General features: G+C 39.5%; 1 protein-coding gene across 2 annotated transcripts; it reads right to left on the bottom strand.

Moving 5' to 3' along the window:
* Nucleotides 1-291: 291 nt before the first annotated feature.
* On the bottom strand, nt 292-16,061 carry CTCF (CCCTC-binding factor). Of its 2 annotated transcripts, none has more exons than XM_053449346.1 (11): nt 15,975-16,061; nt 12,198-12,981; nt 11,520-11,690; nt 8,762-8,895; nt 6,377-6,497; nt 5,702-5,851; nt 5,329-5,489; nt 4,995-5,177; nt 3,828-3,975; nt 3,300-3,476; nt 292-1,666 (listed from the first exon to the last, which is right to left on the bottom strand). In XM_053449346.1, the coding sequence occupies exons 2-11, from the start codon at nt 12,970-12,972 to the stop codon at nt 1,482-1,484; spliced, it is 2,205 nt and encodes a 734-aa protein (XP_053305321.1). In that variant the 5' UTR covers nt 12,973-12,981; nt 15,975-16,061; the 3' UTR covers nt 292-1,481. The 2 variants fall into 2 exon arrangements, with proteins under 2 accessions (XP_053305321.1, XP_053305320.1); XM_053449345.1 differs by having other exon boundaries at nt 15,859-16,032.
* Between the last annotated feature and the right edge of the window lie 2,537 nt (nt 16,062-18,598).

Below are 18,598 nucleotides of genomic sequence, written 5' to 3'. Positions count from 1 at the left end.
AGAGAGAACAAGCAGGGGAGGAAGTTTTATCCTGCTTTCAGTGGCGACATGATACAACCCATTCGATTAGCACTGACAAGGGCCCAGTGAAATAGGAATACCTAACAAACTGTTTAACCTATTTCATACATATATTTTATTTAAAATACGTCCATGCAAAACTAAATAGTTACAATTCATGCAGCACTTGTCTAAAGCTAGATAGACGACTAGCAGACAGCAAGACTAAATATGTAGATGCAGCAAGTCAGAGATAGCAGCCCAATTGAAGCAATAACAAACACGAAAAGCCTACATTAATCCTTTATTAGCTGTACAGTTACATTGGAGTTTAAAAAAAAAATAAAAAAAGAATCCCATCACAATATTTTAACCATTCATTTTGGCCTCCTAAAATAATCACAAAACATCAAGTTACAAAACGGTTTTGTCCTACCCAAATTATCAAATTCATTGCTCTTAAAAAGCAGTACACAAAAAAAAAAAAGAAAAAAAAAAAAGATAAGTTAGCAAATGATTAAAAGAAAAAAGTCTTAGCATGATTTAATATACAGGTACTTTCACATTCATAGATGATTTTGTTGCTGAAGGTAAATAAAAACAAATGTAATTTTACTTGGAGAAATGTCAAAAATTTGACTTGACACGGAAAAACAATTACCATTGAAGAGATTATTTATTGTTAATGAAAACATGAGACGGGATACAGGTAAAGTCTGAAAAGAAAAAAATGAAACTCATCTTCATTTTTTGGGATCAATGCATCTGTCCAAGTATGTCCTTTGCCAACTTCAAAAAAAGTTGAGCACTGCCATATTTTCATAGTTATTCAATGGTTGATAGAAATTTAAGAAAATTTTTTTTTTTTTTACAACAAATCAAGTAGAGAACTAGAAAGTAAAGTAAGCCAAATATTCTACCAGTGGATATTGAATTGGGGATTATTTGAGATCAGATTTTATCTACCAGTAGTCAGAATATTGTGCATTTCATACCCAGCCATAATTTGCATTTACAACAATTTTTTAAAAGCCATTTCCCAAATACACATTTCTGGCAAGTGTAATAGGTAAGTGATATGCTAAATGATACTCATTTTTTTTAATAGCTTTTTGTAAAATATACATATCTAAAGAAAAAAAAAATACACTTTACTGATCTTTGACCAAGAAAATAAAAAGTAAGCCTTAAAACATCATTGCTCCAAATGCTGTATCCTCACAAGCAAAGTAGCCGAACGCCTACACAACTGCATTCTCTCAACATATTGCTATATCTATATATGTGAAAAACGCCATGATTTTTTTTTTTTTTTTTTAAATGGTGTTTTTAAGGTATAGATTTGGTAAAACAGGAACAGGTCTTTAAAAATGAAACCTTCCGAAAGGAACAAAAAGAAAATTAAATCACATAAAATAGAAGTGAGCCATTTAAACACAGCCCAGTCCAGTCCAGTCAGCAATATGTGGTGTTGCCCTACATCACCGGTCCATCATGCTCAAAATCATCTCCGGGGTCTCCATGAGATCTCCATTTGGTGCATCCACTGAAGGAGCTGGGACAGCTGCTTCCACCCCTGCCTCTGCATCATGGTCAGACTCTTTCTTGACTTGGACAATGATGTTCTCAATTTCTCCTGTACTCTGATCCTCCACTTGAATCACAGCTGAAGCTAAAAGCAAAGCCATTAGTAAAAAAAAAATATAATAAAAAAATACAGTAATATATAGTAAACACACATATATATATATATATATATATATATATATATATATATATATATATATATATATATATATATATATATATATATATATATATATATATATATATATATATATATATATATATATAGTAAAATACAAAATTTGTTCATATGGGGCAAACCTCTTAAGTAGCACAAAGTACCATCCTGCAAAGCGAGGAAATTTTAGTAGTTTTGCTGTAGTTTACCCCAAAAGCCATCTCTATGCAACTCTCTAGTTTTGGGGGGGGGGGGTTTAAGCCATTTATAAATGACTAATTTAAAAGTGATAGCTCACCATCTTTCAGTAGTACAGTAACCCTTTCGCTCGGAGGGTTTTTTTTTTTTAGTACCCTTTGTTGGTTTAATCAAGATTCCCTTTTTCAGAGTTTGACATAGCCACATAAATTATATATCTTTCCCAGAAACAAACAAAACACAGTATTTGCTTGATTATAATAGGACCCCCCAAAATTTGTTTAATTTAGGGGAAAAAGTCTGAATATAAGACTACCCTATAAAGAAAAAAGTTACTAGTAAATATTCATTCAAGTATAAACTATTTTTTTTTTTTTATATTTAATAACTGATTAACCCCCTGATGACAATTGCCGGTCCGGACACGTCACGGAAAAACAAGTAGTTTATGACAAATCACGTGCCAGGACCGTCATTTGTTAAAACGGGTGAGAAAAAAAAAACAAAAAAAAAACGATTCGCGATCGATTTTTTTCACCCAAACGTCATTGCTGTAATGCCTCGACCTTGAAGGCGTCGAGGCATTACTCCCCGGGGCGTCAACATCCGCCATACAACGATACAATGTATGGCGGCGGATGCCCATTTTTAAAGCGTTTAGGAGGCGATCAACGATCTCCAACAGAGATGGACTTGCTTGTGTGCTTCGGATGCTTCTTTGAGATATTTATCCTACTTCACTTTGCAAGACAGGTTCTATTTACCGTATTGGCTCGGATATAGGCCGCCCCCGTATATAGGCTGCACCCTAAAAGTTTGGTGCTTTTTTAAAGAAAGTTTTTTTCTTTAAAAAAGCACCAAAAAACATGCTGCCACTCTGTCCTCCCCCCCCCGAGATATGCTGCCACTCTGTCCCCCCCCCGAGATATGCTGCCACTCTGTCCTCTCCGTGCGATGCGCTTAGACAACTTCCTGTGCCGGTACTCCCCCCGTGGGAAGTGCTGGCAGGGGAGGCAGTCTGAGCGTATCAGACAGTAGGATGCAGGTCCCCTGCACCGCTGTGGGGGATCTGTATCCTGACCCCGCTGCCTGCCCGGCGCCTGGGACTGCATGTCCCGGGCGTCGGGCGCTAGACCCCGAATATAGGCCGCACCCCCACTTTAAAGACTTAAAGTGGGGGAAAAAAGTGCGGCCTATATTCGGGCCAATACGGTAATTGCTGCAGTCCTGCCTATGTGCGCCTATGGAAATTGAACCCAATTATCAGTTTACTCTGGTTATCAGTCTCTAATATTTAAATTGGTTCAATATTCTGAAACATTAAGATATGCAAAAGAGAAAACAAAAAAACACATACATTGCTTTGCTTGACTTGCTTTGCCAGATGGTCGTCCACGGCGTCTCTTTGCTGGAGGGGGAACCGGAGTCAGTGGTTGCTCTGGCTCCTGTTCACCTTCTATCTCAACAGGTGTCTCCTCATCATCCTCGTCATCATCCTCTTCCTCGTCATCAAGTTCTGGTTCTGCATTGTCTTCTAAAATAACAGATGAACTTCAATTAAGCAGGAGATATACTTTCACTACACTTTATCACAGGCGACACCAGACAATCAGATTGGAGAATGATTGGTTAGAAATGATTCTACAGCCCGCCCAGCTCAGTTTCAGATCATGGAATGAAGCAGCGTTGTGGTTCCACAAAGGTGTACAAACCCTCTGTAGTTCAAAAGGTTGGACTACAATACTTCAATAACGGATAAGTGTGCATGGATAAATCTTGCCTTCTCATTAAACACACATCTGTACTGAATGCTATTGTTAAGTTTGTCAAACTAGTTTCCATCAATTCTGTTTATTCCTATTTTGCAAAACTGAAATAAGCTTACCGCTATCAGTAGATCCCTCTTTTTTAGAGCGCATCTTTCTTTTACGCCCACGCTTTGCCTTTTTGTGAACGATTTCACCGTCCCCACCGTTTTCACCATCAGTACCATCAGGACCAGTGCAATTGTCGGCATGACGTGACATAGTATTCTGTGGAGTAAACAGTTATGAGGTATTATAGTAAGAAACCAAAAGAACACACGCGTGTACTAAGAAGCATAAAACAGACCCAGACCACCTCCCACAGACACTTTTAGTAGGCAATATTAATTCCTGTAAGTAGTGTTCTGGCATCCTCCAAACTCAGGATTGTCCATCTAGTAAAGATCATTAAGTGTAATTCATTACTTCAGAGAAGGCGTTTCCACTGCTATAGAGTCCAGCGGCAGCGTGCTTCACACCCCTCCAGCCACGGCTTGGCATTGCAGTGATCTTTGGCTTGGGTGCATCTAGCCAAAACAATTTCATGAAGCTCTCAACAGTGCTTGTGCTGACACCGATTCCAGAGACAGTCTGGAACTTTTTAGCGAGGGATGCTTCAGAGTACAGGCGATTTTTACACGCTACAGGCTTCATCACCGCTCAGAGCATGCATGGTCTACAGAATGGTGGCTCAGCTGTTGCTGCTTTTGTGAAGTTGTAATTAAGGTGGACCAGGGCAGAAATGTCAAAGACCGACTGGCAAATGTGGTATTCTAAAGTCACTGAGTCCTTAAGATCCATTTTACTGCTAATGTTTGTCTATGGAGATGGCATGCCTACGTGATTTTTTTTTTTTTTACATCTGTTAGCAATGGGCATGCACATTGTGTGCATGCCCATTGCTAACAGATGTAAAAAAAAAAGTAGTGTACATTATTACTGGTCTAGAGGAGATCTGTATACAGTTTGGCAAGTGTAATATTCACAAAAAATTCAGACATTCAAAGATTATATTTAGTAGACTTGTGAGTTTTCGTGCCCAGTCTTGCCGTTCTGCCCATCCGTCTGTATAACGAACGAAGGCAACGTTGGTCAAAGAAACGAAAGACGAATTCTCGCAATACAGATGAATGGTATTTTTTAAAAACAAAGATTGCAGATATACAAAGACGGCAACTGATTAGGTTTGTCGAATATGAATATTTAGCCTCTGTAGGTTAGAAAACACTGTTAGGACACTAACTTACTCTGCGAGTAAACGTTTTCCCACACTTCGAGCAAACAAAGGCTGCAGGGACAAAACTGGGATCGTGGTATCTTTTGAAGTGCATGTCAAGGAGCTGTTTCTGCCGGAACGTTTTATCACAATGACTACAGGCATAAGGCTTTTCACCAGTATGGGTCCGTTTATGCATTATCATATGGCGTTCCTTTAAAAAAAAATTAAAGAAATATTTGCATATTAGAAGCATTCAGTCAAGCTTAAAGCCAATACACTTAGAGCTTTAATATAGATTAACCTTTAATTAAAAGGTAATATAACTACACTTTATACAAGTTTTCTGTCAGTTATTTTCTTACCTGTCTGCAGGCATATTCACATTGGTCACACTTAAATCTCTTCTCATTTTTATGAGACTTCTGGTGTTGGATCAGGGCATATCGTTCATGGAATACGGTGTCACAATAGCGGCACTTCTTGCCTTGCTCAATATACGAATGCTGTTTTCGCAAATGGACCCCTGAATTTAAAGATATTTATACACACTTGTTAAAAAGGTACACATACCTGGCCAATGGATACAGAGTTAAGTCAATTAATTCAGACTTCAAAAGTGTTAGCATGGTACAATTCTGGTGATTAGGCATCCAGTATAAAGTTTTAAAGAATTACATTTTTATTAAAAAATATGTAAAAATGTACTAAACATCAGCAAGCCAGGAAAATACGCACCCAAGTCGCTCTTGCGTGCAATAACTGTGTCACAGTGAGGACAATGAAATTTAGCCACATTTTCTGTATGCTTCTGTAAAATATGCATTTTCATGGTCCCACTTTGGGTAAAGCGAGCATGACAGATGTAGCATTCATATGGTTTTTCACCTGTAAGAAACAAAACTGTTAATGCTTTTCCTGCTGGTAGGTGCTACCACCCAAGGTATACATTTTAAGACTGACTGACAACACTGGCCATAAAGTAAATAATCCAACAGTATTTCTAATTTGAAAAAAAAACCACTTATTTTAAGCGGTTCGAGTCTTATTTTAGACTCTTGTCTGCTTTTGCTATAACCAGGTGGTTGACTCCCCATTTTGCATGGCTGGGCCATAGAAACCATACAGCATATGAACACTTACAGTATAAATTCCAATTTGAAGCCATGGAGCAAGTCCAATAAAATATATTATACCTCTCTATACCTGTTCTGGTACTGAAACCTGTGAGGGGGCTCAGTACCACTCTTCAATATTAAGATGTGATAAGTTAAAAAAAAAAAAAAAAAGTTTGCCCTAGCTTTGTACTACCAGTCTAAGGTATCTGGTTCAGTGTATATGCCACATTTTACTACATACAGCTTTTCTGCAACACAAAATCTGACAGACCCCCCACAGGAAACAAACACTGACCTGAATGGGTGCGCATATGTCTCTTCAGTTTGTAAGTATCCCTGCTAGCGTAACTGCACAAGCTGCATTGGAAGGGACGTTCCCCAGTGTGGGAGCGAATGTGCCGTTTAAGTTTGCTGACCTGAAATGGTACATGCATTAAAATAAGTTTAAAAAAAAAAAAAAAGAAGGATTAAGACACCTCGGTCCTGAAGGTGTTAAAGGCAAACCATGCAATTACATGATACAATAGAAAAAAATCTTAAACAAGCCCCTAAAAGGCTTAAATAGTCCAAATACACTCACTGGCCACTTTATTAGGTACACCTGTTCAATTGCTTGTTAACACAAATGGCTAATCAGCCAATCACATGGCAGCAACTCAATGCATTTAGGCATGTAGACATGGTCAAGACAACTTGCTGAAGTTCAAACCGAGCATCAGAAGGAGGAAGAAAGGGGATTTAAGTGACTTTGAATGTGGCATGGTTGTTGGTGCCAGACAGAGTGGTCTGAGTATTTCAGAAACTGCTGATCTACTGGGATTTTCACGCATTACCATTTCTAGGGTTTACAGAGAATGGTCCGAAAAAGAAAATATCCAGTGAGCGGCAGTTATGTGGATGAAAATGCCTTGATGTCAGAAGAGAATGGGCAGACTGGTTCAAGATGACACAAAGGCAACAGTAACAATTCCAGTTGCTTCATTCAGATGGCAGGGTCAGACTTCAGTATAAACATGAATCCATCCTGCCTTGCATCAACGGTTTCAGCTGGTGGTGTAATGGTGTGGGGGACATTTTCTTAGCACACTTTGGGCATCTTAGTACCAATTGAGCATTGTTTAAACACAATATATATATATATATATATATATATATATATATATATATATATATATATATATATATATATATAGTATGTCGGTCCCTCCTTTGCAATATCTGTTAAATCTGTTAAATTGGGTTGAGGTCAGAGCTATGTGCAGGCCACTCAAGTTCTTCCACACCAAACTTATCCAACCATGTGTTCCCACAAAGTTGGAAACATAGCATTGTCCAAAATTTCTTGGTGTGCTGTAGTACCAAGATTTTCCTATATTGGAAGAGGTCTAGGCTGAACAACGATTTCAATAATTAAGAGGAGTCAACACTTTTGCCCATACGGTGGTGCACACAGCAAGGTACATAAAAACATGGTTGGATGAGTTTGGTGTGAAAGAACTTGACTGGCCTGCACATAGCCCTGACCTGAACCCTGAACACATTGGGATGAACTGGAACAGAGATTGCAAGCCAGGCTTTCTTGGCCACGCCCCAGACAGCAATAATATGGCATTCCTCCGGGTGCTACAACACGATAGGACTCATTTCCCATCCAAACATAGAATTGAAACAAACGAGCGGGTGGACATCCAGGAGGAAGCAGATATGAAGGCAACCATCGTGATAAACTCAAAAGCTTTATTCATGTCCTTAGGCAGCAGCTGTCTGCAGGGGCAGGCCTCACACTTCTTGTCCAGCATTAGTGACTGACCTTACAATGCTCTACTGGATGGATGGGCAAAGATTCTAACACAAGCACTCCAAAATCATGTGGAAAGTCTTCCCAGAAGATTGAAAGCTCTTATAGCGGGAAAGGGGACACCAATTACATATTAATGCCACTATTTAGCATGTGATGTCATAAAAGTATCTGTTGGTGTAATGAACTTTTGTCCATATAGGTGCAACACTGAATCAAAGATGTCTGTGCCAAAACTGTTAATTTACATAACAGTAGGGATGCAAAATTATGATAGATTAGTTGCAATTAAGTCCTATTGCAAACCAGATTTGTCAATTAAAAAAAAAGTTGAAATCGCTCAAAATTCAAGTAGCTTGGACATCATTGGATCTTCCAACAAGAAAAATGTCCCAAGCATTCATCAAGTGCCACCAAGGATTGGTTTGCAGAAGTAGTCCTGGAAGATTCTACAGTGGCCATCAGTCAGCTAACTTGAACTCCATAGAAAATCTCTGCTAGGATTTGCAGGCGGCAGTTGCAGCACGCAAACCTAAGAATATTACTGAACTGGAGGCCATTGCGCATGAGGAGATTCCTCAGGAACACTGGCAGAAACTGGTATCAGGCTAAGCATCTCAGTTCCAGCAGGTCATAAAAGCAAAAGTAAGTACTAAAGATGCTTGCCATTAAGGGGTTGATTGAGACTGGAGAAGTCATGAGTTGCATTTTAAGTTAAACTTGGTAAAACCTCTTGAAGCGTCAATTGTGTTTGATTTGTTCTTTGCAACCAACTGAAAGTCTAAGTTTTGACAATAAACCTGATTTGCCACAGGGGTTGAATATTTTTGATTGCAACTGAATATCTCAGTTCACAGTGGTATGTCCCAAGTTTGCACTTACCTCAACACTGGCATAATCGCACATTGAGCACTTAAAAGGTTTCTCATGTGTATGTTTGTAACGGCGATGTCTGACCAACTCCCCACTGGTTACAAAGGCCATATCACAGTCAGGGCATTTGTGAGGCCTAGTACCTGTAATAAAACCAAACAACAACTTTTAACCTGTTTGCAAACCCATGCATTGGTTAGTTGGTTAGTTTGGGGGGCTTAAAGGCCACATTTTGGAAATGTGCGTTTTTGGCTTCAGAATTTTGACATCTAGTCAGCCTTTGACCATATCTTACATGGGACATCTTCGAAAGGTGCCAATTCAGTTTACCCTGACCAAACCACATACTTTTGAGAGAGACAGAGTATTTTAAATGCACATATTTTAAGCCTTTTCATAAACTAATTCTACTAGCAGCTTTTGCAGTAGGTTTCTTTTGCATCCCCCGCCCCCTACATTGTACTTTAGGTAGGAATTTACAGCTCCTGATATATGCCACTGTCAAACACCCCAATATGTGTTCAGCAACATCTCCTGAGTACAGTGATATCACTCATGCATGGGTGTGTCGGTTGTTTGAGGTCTAAATGGACACATTTACGACAAACTCAGTTTTCTAAATTGGAATTTTGATATGTGATCATTCTGTCTCCATGCCCTATTTGGGACCTATATGAACCCGGCCAATTCAATTTACTCAAACCACACATTTAAATCCCCAAGGTATTTTAAACACCAATACTTTAACCCTTTCCATGCACTACTTGTACCACCAGCTTTCCTCAAACTTAGCGAGGTAGTAATTTTTGTTTTGCATTTTCTTTCCCCAACGCACATAGCACTTCAGGAATACATTTACCCCATCACATATTTATGAAAACTAGACACTAAGGCATTTCAAATGCTATTTAACCCTTTCCATGCCAGGAACTTAGTGGTCTTTTTACAGTTTAATTTTTACGGGTTTTTTTTACTGATTGCAGCGATTAGTGAGCTGGGCTACGTAGCCCTGCATGGTTGGCAGCAGTACCTATAGTCAACCTGCAACCTCTTAGCAGGGTCTGTAGAGAGGTTAATCTGACTCGCTAGAAATTGAATCATGGATTCATGACTTGACAGAGGTAAAGTCTTCATTTCTCCTCTAGCTCAAGGAATGCCTTCTGGCAATTAAGTTTATCTATGTACTAAACATCCCCACTAGGAGTATCGACTTGGGGAGAAATTATGGGATTACATTCTTAAATAAATCCTTTATATAATACAGAATACTAGAAAGCCTATTTTAAAGAGATTAACCAAAGTAAAAATTTTTTTATCCTGCATCGAAATCCACTACGGACCCATGCACATACACTATAAAAAAAAAAACAAAAAAAAAAACTGTAAGGGTTGTAGACCATCCCGAAAAAACATAATAGCCACTTAAATTGTGTGGAGAACATGGATATTGGAAAAAGAAAAAAAGGGGGGCGGGCAACAAAACACACCCCACCACTAGGGATTCACCGATATATGGGTAGCCGAAATATATCGGCTGAAAAGGGCATTATCGGCAAACTGCCGAAATAGAAAAAAACAGCCAACAAAAATTGTCCGCAGGGGCCAGGCTGCTTACCTGAGCGTTGCTAGCACAGTGTGCGAGCAGTGTCTCTTGTACAGGCCAGGAAAAGCAGGAACACAGCGGAGTCACGTGAATGCACGTCACATGTCTCTGCTCCGTTCCTTCTTCCCCTGGGGGCGGGGCAAGAGAAGTTGTTTGTACAGAGGGAAGTAGCAAGGCCACTGCATAAGTCTGCGAGTAAGATCTTCAGTTCAGGTAAGGGGGTGGGGAGAGGATGTATGATTAAGGGAATTAATATATTTGAGTGAGTCTGTGTGTTAGCATGGATGTGGAAGTGTGTGTGTGTGGGGGGGGAGAATAGCATGGCATAATCACACTCTTACCATGCCCAGGTTCCAGCATGTACTGGCTGCCTGGGCATGATAGGGGTGTGATTGATCAGAGTGCGATTTCACACTCCTATCATACTAAGTCAGCCAGTACATGCTGGAATCTGGATATGCCTCGGCATGATAGGAGTGTGGTTGCTGAGATATATATATCTATATAGATAGATATCTCTATGTTATTGCATTTATTTTCCCCAATTTTGGTGTGTTACTTTTATTAACTGTGTTTTTTGTTTGGGGGGGGGTGTCATCTTTGGCCAAGTGAATCTTGAATTTTCGGTTTCGGTCCAGAATTTTCATTTCAGTGCATCCCTACCCACCACCACTGATCAAGGGCTCCATGTGGTGGAAGATATATGTTGATGGCTGGAATAGTAGATTTGACTTCATAAGCCTAGGAAAATAACACACCAACACCTCCAGTACGAGGTGAATAGTGGATCATAAAGACACTAGCTAATTTTTCTGTAAGAAGGACTAACTAGGGTTTAACTATGGATTACAGTGCCAAGCAAACACATACAGAAAAGGCTGTAAATGATCTGACAAATTCTCTTTAATAAACAAACCCCAAAGCCTGTATGGTGCAGTAGGAACACAAAATTAAGACAGCTCTCGTAGTATACACCCAAGGTGTTTTTTTTTTTTTTTAATTACACACATATTGTTTGTAATACCTGAATGTAGTGGTCTTTATTTTGGATGCAGAGCTGTAACTGTTTCTCACAGTAATTCTTACACACAAACACACTTGTTTAATAGAGTAAATAAACCTATTTACTTGAAAGATAAGCAGTCATTAAATAAAAACACTGACCTGTATGAGTATTGAGGTGGTTCCTAAGCAAAGTAACTGTTCTGAATGCCCTGCCACACAGATGGCATTTGTGAGGTCGTTCATCTGTATGACTTTTCATGTGACGGTCCAGATTAGAACGTCTGGGGCAAGTGTAACTACACAGCTCACACTGGAATGTCTTCTTCACACCTGCAATTTAATATTAAAGTATATAAAGAACAAGATATAAAACAGGATAAAAAGCAAAATACATATTGCTGTATTATGTCCTATGTTGTAATCTCAGCTGGTGAAATTGGAAAACAAAACAGCAAGCAGAACAGTATGTTGAGCTTTGAACCTCAGACATACATACATATATACATATATATATATATATATATATATATATATATATATATATATATATATATTTTAGATTTTTAAATGAAGTAACTGAGGACATACCATTCACAGCAGTAGTGACCCAGCATATCTAGATACACAAAAAAGCCCCTGCACTACAGAGAAGTGTCAATTATGTTGAATGTGTATTTAGGCAAACACGGATTGCACCTGTGCGTCAGGGTTGCACACCCAGCATGACCAAGACTTTACACACTGACAGAGATTCGGTAGTGTTCTAAATAAAATAGCACAAAATGTCCTATATATATATAGCTCAATAAAAACAATTACAATAAAACAAATACATACCTTTCTTTTTTATTTTTGTTGGCTTTGGAGGCTTCATATTTCCAACCACTTTTTCTGCATTAACATCTGAAAGTAATCCCTCCTGCTGCTCCTCTTCAAAGTCGTAAACTGAAACATCAACATCTTTTCCTTCTTCTGTGTATCGCAATTTACTCTTCTTGGTTTTTTTTGTCTTTTTGACTGGGGGTACATAATCCGGGTCTTTCTGCCAGCCAGTCTCTTCTTGGGGCTGTAGCTCTGTTTGTTCTAGTGTTTCCACTTCACCATTAGCACCAACCTTAACAACCTGAAAACCCTCTGGAAGGGGCAATGTGTGACAGATCATCGGCTCACCTTCTTGAAGGCCCTCTTTAGAGACCTCATTTTCATAAGCTGCTTGGAGTTCACCAACTGAAGCAGTGGCTACAGGAACCGCTACTGGAACTTGAACAAGCTGAAGCTCCCCCAAATTAATGGGTTGCTCTTCCATATTCACAACTTGTAGTGTAATAATCTGTGTATCATCCACAGTGGCATCTCCTTCTTGAGAGACTACACCTTCCATTACCTCTGTCTTCATTTGCAAGAGCGCAGGATCAAGCTGCTCCATCATCACCATCTGAACGTTGCTATTTACATCATGAGGCACTTCACTTACTTCTGCCTGGGTCTGGACGACAACACAACCATCATCCTCTGTACAACCTTCTCGACGTCTTTGATAGGTTTTGGTTTCTTTTCGCTTCATGAAAGTCTCAGAGTCCTCCATTATGGCCTCTGCCATTTCGTTTTCCATTTTCACAAGCTGAAATCACAAAATGATTGTTAACAGAAGCATTTGTCATTAACCAGACATATATACTTGGAAAATCATGTACAAAGCTTAAAGTGTACCAGTGATTTTATTTTTTAAATATTAACTGTCTCCTATATGTTGTGATGGCAGAACCGCCCAAATACTTTTTAAAATATTAATCCCTATATGGCCCCTTTAGCATTCTATCATTTTACCACTTAGATTAGGGGGAGCTAAATATGTACAGCTTCGAGGAAAGAGTTTACATTTTTAAAGTTTATTTTAAAAGGAGAAATTTTAGAGGTTATAATTTAAAGCTAGAGGGTCAGGGGCTTAAATGAAATTTAAAGGAAGTTTTACTTTACAGAGAATAAGGTAGATTAATGCAACAGCCGTCCGTTAGAAGAGTCAGGGAACTATAGATGGCATAGTCATATGGCTATCCTGATTTGAAGACAAGACCAAGGACTTAAGATGCATGTCTTCATACGAGGAAAAATAGGCATTCAAGAAGGGCTAAAGGGTTCTTGTCTGCCATAAAGTTCAAAATTTATCTGAGTCTTTATGCAGACCTGGCACAGAACAGCCATCAGACCCTGAAGAGGTCCAAGAGAGGACCACACAGACACACCTTGTCAAGCCCTCTTTCTTGTCTTATGTTTACAGTTAAGCACACAAGCTTCTTCTGCACAACAAAGAATGCAGAAATATCAAATAGGTAGCTTCTCAAAGAAAACAATCTGAACTATTGCCAAAGATCAGTCACAGAACAGGCATCTGAAGGCGTCTTCTAGTTACCATGGTAACTGAGGGGGGCACAAATAACAGCATGCAGGATTTTTTTGTCAATACACAGAAATAAGTAACTGATGTCACCCTGATTAATATGGCAACCTGTGTTTTCCTGCACAGGTCTGGTCTAGCAGGTGCCATGAAGCTCCTAGTAGGGTCACAAAAGTCACAATATGTGACCCTGCTGGGTGCCTCAGGGCACTCAGCTCACCACACCACCGCAGAAAAGCATATGGTGGCGAGGCAAAAAAGAAGAGTAGCGTATACTATAGTGTCAGACTCGGTGTATAGCGCTGGAGTCAGTATGTCTACTGTACTGTAGTGCATGTGTCCATAGAGTTAGAGTGCGTCATTTTATATATGTATAGTGTTAGCCAGTGTGTGCACATGTGTATAGGAGTATGGTGCTAGAGTTTATGTTGCAGTATGGCATTAGCATGAGTGGTTATGTCAGCATATAGTGTGTGCGTGTATTAGCGTATGGTGTTAGAGTGTGTACATGACCGCGGAATATTAGCGTGTGTTACTGCAAGGTGTTAGTGTTTGTGAGCATTAGATGTTAGCGTGCGTCTGTTACCTTACAGTGTTCGAGTATGCTAGCGTATGGAAAGGCTCGATAAACATCATGAAAATTAAAACATGGATGGGGGAGGGGGAGCTGGCTCCTAACTTTTGGTTGGCTTCTAGATTCCCCCCCCCCCCCGTTTTGGTTACTTGAAGATAAGAAGGTAAAGCATGATGCAACTTTTTATTTTAATATAAGTGGCTTAAACTTTCTTTTTTACCCTTGTAAAAAAAATTATAGTAGTGTACTTTGAAAGTTTAAGTAAACTGCAAACCTTTAAAAATGTAATGAAACACTCCACACGTTTTTGTATTTACAAGCCTACTAGCAATTCCATCACATCTGAAATTACTGCCTTCACTTGGTCAGGAATTCTGTTTTTGGCTAAAATCGAGATTGATTTACTACTGCTGGGTGAGAGGATCACCTTACGATGTACAATGAGAGATGACAGGAATTTGTACAAAACACCCCCACAAGTCAGATAGATATATTGTTTTATATAGCGCCAAATTCCGTAGCAACGTACAATATATATTTAAGGCAGCCCACAAATATCGAGACAACCTCAAACCAGGATAAGTTAGCGCCATAATGCAGTCTACCAGTTAAACTAATAAAGTGTTTCAGAAACACGTCTTCGATAAGAATGACAGTTAAGAACGAAATGAAAGCTCAGCCTAATCGTAGAGGGAGCTCTTGCAAGCAATGTGACTCCCTACTGGAAGTATAAATGGTTTCAAAAGTGCTGGAAACCTTCCTGCGATGCAGTGCTGTGCTTGATACTCTCTGCTATCTGAGGATCTAACCATTAAGGGAATATAAGAGCCGCATCAGTGGAATATTGGATTTTCTTAATTTGTTAGACACTTCCCTTGCAAAATGTTCTACAACGTGTGGCTCGCGCTTTTCGCCACGCAAACTTTGAGGTTAAACATGTAGCTTTTATTACAAAAAGAAGCTCCGAAAAGCAAAGAAACAACACGGCGAATGTTATATTTCTAGGCTGCTAAATTTTGTCTCGAGTAAAGCTCTCGCAAAAACAAACAAAAAAAACATTTCGTTCTAAGCCAACACGGCAAAAACGCGTATTGAAAAAAAAAAAGCGGGATAAATATTCACAACCCAATAGCATGGCCTCTAAGCATATCTCGACAACATTATTTACATTATTTATATATAATTATTTATTGCGGAACAGTAACATCCTGTTATAATGAGGGAAACGATGAACGATAAAGAGCGGTGAAAGAAAATGGAGGAAAGGCCTAAAGGAGCAGCCGAGCCATCACAATCGCTTAACAAAGATAAAATGCAGTGTATTAGAGCGGTGACAATTCACAAAAACATGTGGATAATTTGATAACTGTAAACCTAGTCACGAATTACAAACATTTTTTTTCCTACAAAATTACAATAACGATAGAGGGAGACAAACACCCCCCGTCTGCCGCCCGAACCGGAGCCCCATCGTGACACCTAGAGGCCGGAGAAAGCTCCTGCAAAACCACCTTTTCATCTTTCCTCACCTCTTCTGCAATGCTTTTTCACGGCTTTTTTCCGCTTTTCAGGCAGATCCGACGGATTCTAGAAGGGAGACAAAATAACAACCAGGAAAAGAAAGCCTTTACGATTTCCAGCTCACCGTTTAATCGCCCCCAGCCCGTTTCACAAAATGGCGGACTGCGCTAAGAAGGCGCATGCGCATTGGTAGGCGGGACTGTATACGCTTCTGGGATTTGTAGTCCAATGCGCCAACATTACCCAGCAAATGTGTATATATGTATATATATTACACCGAGGAGGGAGGTGGCTAAATAAAGTGCGATTAGAAGGAGTGTATATACTGGCGCCAATTTTAAACGGCGGTGAGATGACGTCAAACGCATCGGCGGCTTTACGTTTGGGGGCCGAGTAAATAGTTATAGTAAATTAAGTCGGCGCCTAAACACAGTGTGGAACGCATGCTTGCAAACTCTGATGTGTTACTTTTGACCTGCTGATCATATTCGTTAATAACAAGTATGCCGAGGCATCACATCTGGTAATCATTGTGAAAAGAGCTGCTGCTTTGGCAATTTCAGTGTAGCTATAAGTGCATAAAAACTACGAATATCTATTGTTTTGTTGTTATACTACATATCTTCAAAACAATTACATTAATTGAATAACAGTACGACGATCTGTTGGGCCATACATATACACATATGTAAAATCACACACACACTCGCACATACACATATGGTATGGATACAAAGGGACAACCCTCTGCCTAAAACTCAAACGTCACCAACCTGGTGCAAAAGTGTGCCCTCCTTAAATGGTTAAGTTTTAACCATTTTTATGAAATAACTTTTTTCAAGGAGTTAAAATTAGTTGGTTCACCGCAGTACAAAAGACAAAAGGTACCCAGTCTTCCAACCCCCTTAAACCCGTTTTAAGCCCTTGAATAAATGAGGATTTTGAGGGATTTAAAATCCATTGGAGCACTTGCATTGCAATATGAATATTTTTTCAGCATGCCCCAAAACAAGGGGTTAAGATCTCTTTCATTCCCATTACAGTACAAAGCGTACAGGCCCTTTAAATTCCACAAATTTTTCCTCCAATGCATAAGGTGCCCAGTGTGAACCCCCCATGTTTTCAGCATTTTAAATAAGTATATGAACATTTAAAGGGATTAAAATCCATTGTGCTACACACATTGGAGTAAAGACATGAGGGTCCACATCTAGGAAAAACCGAGATGTTTGCAGCTTGCCCAAAAAGTAGTCTATCTGGTGTTCAGTGTGTCGCTCCCATGTTTTGTTACTTTGCTATGATCAGAAATTGCAATCCATGAGCAATACAGGACTTGTGGTCAAGACAAGCTGTGTCTAGATACCAGCAACCAACAAAATCAAGACAAAGGCGGCTAGGGTACTGGAGGGCGACTAGGCAATGCTCAGGGTTAATATGGACTGCAGGACCCAGACTTATGCCACAAACATTATTTAGAGGCTCAAGCAGCAAGTGCAGTTTCCCTAGCAGCCAGAAGAGGAGCAGAGAACGTGGCCACACAGTTCTTTACTCTCAGGTATGTCCTGACTGTACTTCCTCCTTGAGAACCACTGTCTGACTGGGAACTCCCAGGTCAAGAGGAAACATGTCTATGGGACACCTGAGCAAAATGAGTAGCATGAAAATAATGGAACAGAATTCAAGAGCATTTCTCAGGGCTATAACCCTTCCAGTGGGTCAGGTATTGTAAGACAACCCTATGGATCCTGGAGCCTACAAATACTTAACCTCATGTTCTTGGTTCAGGAAAATGAACAGACAATAGTTCATAAATACATTTAAACACACTCATACACATGCATTAACACACACACACTGGCTAACACTATACATATATAAAATGACACTAACACTATTGACACATGCTGAATCTTGCACTAACTAACTCGGGCACTATACATATACTATACTAGTATATATACTATACTATACATATGCACACTGACACTGCGGTATACACATACACACAATGACTCCAGCACTATACATATACACACACAAACACACTGACTCAGATTGAATCCTTCTCGACGTGTTTCGCCGGTTTGGCTTCCTCGGGAGCAATGAAAATTATCGGTAAGTACTGAAAAGAGACACGACAGAAGTACTTACTGATTATTTTTATTACTTTCATTGCTCCTGAGGAAGCCGAACCGGCTAAACGCCTCCAGAAGGTTTCAATCAGACTCTCTTAAGCAGGACTACTGTGGACTTTTGGTGTCAAGAGCACTTAAGCACATCTTTTTATGTTGTGCCTACACGGACTGTGAGCGTAACTTTACTTTTTTCCATCCAGTACACCCAAAGATACTGCACTATTGTAGTCTGTTTTTTTCATAGATTCTTAATGAAGATTATTAAAAGTATTTTACACCATACACTGATGGGTCTGATGCATCTATATTGTTTGTGAGTGCATATCACACCACACACAGCACTGAATATTGTTTAGATAAAGCTATACCTACAAAAAGCCCTCCAGAACTGACATACAAATTAAGTGCCACTATCAGACACAATCTCAGAGGGTAAGCCACGCAGATGATGGCCAATTCATGACCAGCAGTCTTGCCTGTATGCTTCAAGAAAAGCTATTTATTCACGTGTTACTACAGGTACAAATAATCTCCTTTATGGTACATTACGTGGTGAAAAACTCTGGGCTAACCTGGTGCATTCCAAAACGGGAGCAGATAGGAAAGTAGTGAC

The sequence above is a fragment of the Spea bombifrons genome, chromosome 10 (genome assembly GCF_027358695.1).
Source record: "Spea bombifrons isolate aSpeBom1 chromosome 10, aSpeBom1.2.pri, whole genome shotgun sequence".
NCBI lineage: Eukaryota > Metazoa > Chordata > Amphibia > Anura > Pelobatidae > Spea > Spea bombifrons.
The sequence above is the reverse complement of the archived record's forward strand: the minus strand, read 5'-3'. Positions and strand labels throughout refer to the sequence as shown.